Source organism: Syngnathus scovelli, chromosome 2, assembly GCF_024217435.2.
Source record: "Syngnathus scovelli strain Florida chromosome 2, RoL_Ssco_1.2, whole genome shotgun sequence".
Lineage (NCBI taxonomy): Eukaryota > Metazoa > Chordata > Actinopteri > Syngnathiformes > Syngnathidae > Syngnathus > Syngnathus scovelli.
The window spans coordinates 7,321,457-7,327,456 of record NC_090848.1 but is presented as its reverse complement, the minus strand read 5'-3'; the positions used below and the strand labels follow the sequence as shown (position 1 = coordinate 7,327,456).

The window sequence follows — 6,000 nt, the reverse complement described above, 5'->3', positions numbered from 1 at the left end:
AAAAGCCGACAGCGCGCCTTATAATCAGGTGCGCCTTATATATGGACCAATATTGAGCCACTACAGCAGGCGTGCCAAAGGTATATATAATATATGGACAAAGTTTTAAAATGGGCCATTCATTGAAGGTGCGCCTTATAGTGCGGAAAATACGGTACTTAAAAATGGAGTGACCAACCACATTGGGGTGGCTCGGCCATTCCCAGTAAATGATGAGCGGTGCGGAACATAAAGACAGAGCCGCTGCATCTTTACAAGTTTTTTTTTATTGGTGTACTTCGACAATAACGATGGTATAAAAGAAAATCCCCATCATACAAATTTCTATAATCAAAAGATAAATATGCCAATACACAAACAGATCCACGTAAGGCTGACATCAACTTTTGACAAGTGGTTTAAAGTGACTCTAATTCAGGGACCATGTCCCTCTCTTTACAGTCAGGGACAATATCAAGTCAATAATTTACTCATTAATAATTCAGTGGAGTCTGTTTCTTGTCATTATTGGTTCAAATTCATAGAAAATGAATCATTGGATATTTTGGAGCAGATTGCGTCGCTGGTTTGGGTGCCAGTATTTTTGTCGCATTTAAAGCACATGGTGTTTTTGGCAGACGTCTTTGCAGCCTTACAGTGACGCCCACACATTTACACTCCAACTGCCGTCACCCTTGGAGATGTCACGAGCAGAAAAAAAATACAAAGGCAGGTGCCCACTTCTGCCGTGACACATTACGTCAATACCAGCATCTTAAGTGAGGGAGGCCACTTGAATGTAGAACACATCTGCAAATGTGAGAGGAATCAAAATTTGGGGAAGCGAGGATACTTAACTTTTTTTTTAGGTTAAAAAAAAAGGATGTGCTGGGAAGCAGAGATGCAAAGACATTGATGTCGTCACTATGTAAGCTTCACTTGAATGGCACCCGTACCAGCCAAACCCACTCCAAATCCTTGTTCTTTATGCTACCATCTGTAGTAAATTTAAGACCTTATAGATTTTCTAAAACACTACACACAACAATATTTACAATGGATAACTTGATATGCACTTATCGAAATTTAAATATTTTGCTTGTAAAAAAAAAAAAAAAAAAAAAAGATTGAGTGAAAAACACTGCAATAAATTAATAAGCTTTTAAGGCTGCCAGTTTTATCAGATGCCCAAGTATGGTTCCTTCATTTAAACCAGCATAGAATGGATCAGAACAGGTGAGGTTATGGCATCATGAGCAGCAGGCTCCATCTTTGCCTGAACTGAGACCAGTTACAATATATATATTTATATATATAGATATTTATAATATATATATATTATAAATATATATATTATAAATATATATATATATAAATAATAGAAGAGGTACTTGACTGGCCAGCATGCTCCTATCACCAACTGAAAGACAATCAATTTCCTGTTTTGGACAAAAGCATGAGAGTGCAGACTGATTTATAATTTTACAAGCCAGTCTAACTGTCATGGGAGCAAAAAAAAAAAAATCATTTTTAATTCATCAGCAGGCAGATGAAGCTGCTTGTTGTACATTATTGAAAATGAAGCCCAATACTGACTTTACACTGACAAATCAGGTCTCTTCATATAGCGAGCACCATTCGTGTCAAAATCCTCATGTGAATGCTCCTAACCTTAACCTTTTGGTTCTTTCTATATGTCCATTGAGCTTTTAATTTAAAGCAATGACAAAGTAAAACATATACAGTGTTTCATGTATAAGTGTCAAGAAAATAAAGAACCTGCCGAGTTTCACTACCAGGCCCCTATAAATCATTATCAGTGCAGGAAAAGAAATCTACAAAATCTCAACTCTAGAAAGAGTGCAGTTCCACCTCTGGAGGGTTCCGCCATTTCACTCAAACACGCATGAAGAAGCTTTTGTCCTTTACACAAATTCTGTGACTATCCACGACTGCCACTGAGCATCTCTTCATAGTTTGGTTCGGAGGTAAATACGACGCTGAATCAGAACAAACAATCTCCTGATGGTTAAATACAGTAGAAGAAAACACATTTCCACATGTTGCCCAAAAACAAGCAAGCACAGTGAAAACTTGGTTTTCCTATGTCCTGGTATATGTTAAGTATTTTTGACCATTTTCTACGCATTGTTAAGTTAAGTTGTGTGGCTTATTTGACAGCAAGGCGTATTCCACCAAGTAAGGTTTCAGTAACAAATCAGTAGCATTAACCCTCATGGTCCGCTCTCCAAAATCTAGAAAACATCTCCTGTCAAAAGCCAGACTTTCAAAATACAAAGACACAGTATGACAGTCGAACCACACTTTCTTGAGCAACATTAAGGAAGAGTCGTGCTAAAAAATAGACAAGCGCAGAACAGAATAAATACGCCACCAAAGGGCCAAATTAAGCATGGTGAAACATCTTAAACTGTCGCACTTTTGTTTTGAAGGCCTGATTTTTGACAGGATGTTATACCATTAGTTTTGCCCAGGGAGGCTTGTTGTTATTGTTTTGAGTCGTTAATTAAAGCTTGATATTGACGAATGCTCCTTGCCATCAGTTCAAGTTTCATAAAAAAAACGAGTAACACGACAATCCAATAAAGAACAACCTTTCTCGTTGTAAACATTAAACCCGTTGAAAAGTTCATTTAGCCACTTCATGAGTCATTTTGATTTACAGTTTCACATTGTTTTAGGATATAACGCAGAAGATATTTACTTACTCGAGAGATGATATTATTTCCTGTGGGAAATCTAGTTTTGGATTTTATGGGATTAAATTTTAGTCAAACTTTCTGGAATGGATTCATGAGAACCAAGGTTTGACTGAACTGCCAAATAGATTTTTTCCCTTCATTTTTAGATGAAGAAAGAGTTGTAGTTTTACATCTACAACTGGGATTAGTTAATAGGAATGATCCGACTGTTGGAAATGGAAGCCCCATGTTCTTTGAATAGTCTTGAAAAAGAGCATGGGAAACTTCTGAGAGAGAAGCTATCAAGCAGGTCAGCGCCATTAACACTCTAAAAGGAGGTGCTCAATGAAAGCCATGAGGAGCTTACATGTAAATTGCCTTTCTTGCTCTTCCAGCGGTTGTCACACAAAATGGCGTCCTCAGACGTGTCTGCTGAGCAAATCAACACACACCATCTTAAACGGGTCCCGGTCTACTTGGTCAGACCTTGCGTCTGGATGAAATAAAGCTGCTCCCAGGTTTAAACACAGGATCCGAACCACACAACCCCCACACAAATACACATGACTACAAGATTCAGTGCGTCTAACACGGCCTGTCATACATCTTGTCATAATCAGCACACATCAAACGGCAGAAATTAGAATAACAAAAACAATTACAGAAAATAATCCATAAGGGATCAAATAAATAAAAAGAGGTCCAGCCTCACTGTGGGAACAACAGTAATTCATCGCCCACCCTCCCCCCACAAAATAACACACATACATCTTAAACGCATACAAGGTGATATGAGTGAAATGGAGTAGCTTCGTGACGAGACGGCAGCCAGTGAGAGCGTATCTGTGTGTGTGTGTGTGTTTTTTTTTTAAATGTTTAGATTGAGATGGTCAATTCAGAGCACACTTAAATCAAATAAGGGCAATTACTTGACAGCTGTGTACTCGTAGAACATCAGCGATGTTCGACTCGCATGCTGCTCGACAACGCAACCTGATAGGGTTGGTCATCGACGGTATACAAGCTGACGCCTTAAATATTCAGATCTGCGTGAAAGAGGATTTTACTTTTAAAATAATATTACTGAAGGCAGGCATCAATAGATTACTAAAGTTTTACAGTGGGGGGGGGGTAAACTATGCAATCGGACAAATAAATCAAAAGCTTCTGTAAACACCATCTGGACAGTGACAGCAATCAACTGTGATCTAGTTAGATCATGAAAACTGAGGCGATCACAAAAAAAAAAAAAAAAAAAAAAAAAAAAAAACGGCCTGTGATTACGACCGGCAAACAAAATGGGGTCTGAAGACAATCCTGTCACTCCGACTCTGATGACACGACAACTTGATCCATCCAAGCCATTTGCATAGGCTCTCCCTCGCTAACACACTCCTAGACAAGCACGCGGTCATGCAGAGGTTTTGAGAAGACGCCCTTTTTTTATCGGGTGGCGTGTTGACTTAGCCAAAGGTGCGCTGACCGCAACCTTTGAATACGCAGTCTTTCCGCCTCCGTAGTCCAATGCGAGTATACGCTAGCACCTGGGCTATTGCATCTGTATCATGAGGCAGTCTGGTCCAAAGTCATCTCTGTGATATTACAGCTTATTGCTAACAGGACAAGCAACGCTTTCCCACCTCCAGCCACTCCCTCGCTGGCAGCCACGTACACCCAAAGCAACAACGCAAACACAAATATCACAGTCTTCAAATGGTACGTTCACAGGGTAAAATATAGCTGTAAGAAATTAGCAAGGTATTTATATACTCTAAATTTAGCGTAAACTATCTCACATATAGATGATTGAAAACACTCTTCATAGTTCTCTTCATTTGTAGATTTTGGCATACCTTTTGCAGAACCAGCTGCAAGCTTCCATGTGGTAAAAGGTGTGCGTGTGTGTGTCTGTGTGTGAGCGCGCACTCGCAGATGTGTGTGTTTGTGCATGCAAATGTTTTCACAGGACTACTGCATTCATGTAAGGAGTAAGAAGTGCAAAAGCAAAATAATAGACCACGTCATCACGTTTTAAGTCAAACTGCTGCGCACGTGCAAGAGTGGCAAGTGTGTCTCATGGCCTACTTTATAGAACTAATGTAAACTGAAGTGCAGGGATGAGTTAATCGCAGACTCAATGAAGGAAATTAATGACTTGATGGGTGTTGAAGGCCAAAATGGTGCAAAAGGCATGTGGACACTGAAGACTAGATAATCCCAGATGAGTGAAGTGGTGGACTGTGGCACAAACAAGTGCAGCGTTTATCCTTATTTTCTTGTATGATTTAGCCAATGCGTATTTTGAGTCTCCGTATTTTTTTTCTTTTTTGCATACCCACAAAAGAAACAAAGCACGAACAAACTAAAACGCTTTTCAGCAGTGCCGCAACTGGTGAGATATGGCTGATGTCCCAGAAGACTTTTGATTCCCGGGTGGTTCTCAGTCCAGCTCTGCCTACATCAGTAGTCGGCTACAGGTGCAAGATTTCTGCTCAAGCTGACCGTGATGTTGGTGTACAGAGGCCTCTTGGACACTAGGGGGGAGTAGTTTAAGTTGTTCAGGCCATCCACTTTCTGCCTCTCCTTTGAATGGCGAAGAAGACTATACCTGCGAGAGCAATCAGACAATTCATCAGGTTGGTGGCTTTCAAAGTATTTTTCTTTAACTACTATAGCGACGCCTTGTAACACCAGTGACCCAAGATTTTCGAGGTAGGGGCTGTCATTTGACGAAATCTCACTAGACAACTTTGAGATGGCTTTATGTGTTCCTGAAGATACTGCCGACAATGATTTCCAGAAATGTCGACTTTTGCTCCAGCACATCTTGAGATATGCTTTTGAGTTTGACCTATAAAAGCTTGTGCAATACAGATTCTGCCATGCATTGTAATTTATAGCTATGATTCAGAAAAACAATTCACCTGCAACTGAACCTCACCATAAATATATTACAATTATATTATTAAATATGATTATATTACTCATAATATTATTATATTATAAAACACTGATGTGCTACAGAGAAAAGAATAGGGGCAGAAAAGTTTACTTGCATCGCTGATTTAATAACAATGAAAAAATGTGTTTACCAGCTTTATTATGCACATGCAAATATTCTTTACTGTATGGAAAAAACTAAAGTTTATATAGCTTACTGAGGTACTTACAACAGTGGTGAAACTCTTCTTGGTTTGTGCTGGAATGACTATTATACTGGCCTTTGGTGGCTAAGTCGTGCACACCAGAAGGAGCTTCAATAAATTAATCATGATGCACAAACTGAAGAAGATTGCATTAAGTTTATTTCTAACGTGCA

At 39.3% G+C, this 6,000-nt stretch overlaps 1 protein-coding gene across 1 annotated transcript in view; it reads right to left on the bottom strand.

Annotated features, from left to right (window-relative positions):
- Positions 1-247: 247 nt before the first annotated feature.
- Positions 248-6,000, bottom strand: part of b4galt5 (UDP-Gal:betaGlcNAc beta 1,4- galactosyltransferase, polypeptide 5) — a 30,110-nt gene continuing 24,357 nt past the window's right edge. Inside the window, exon 9 of the mRNA XM_049752254.2 lies at positions 248-5,289. Within this exon, the coding sequence (XP_049608211.1) occupies positions 5,142-5,289 (148 nt within the window). The 3' untranslated portion in view covers positions 248-5,141. The remainder of the gene's footprint in view (positions 5,290-6,000) is intronic.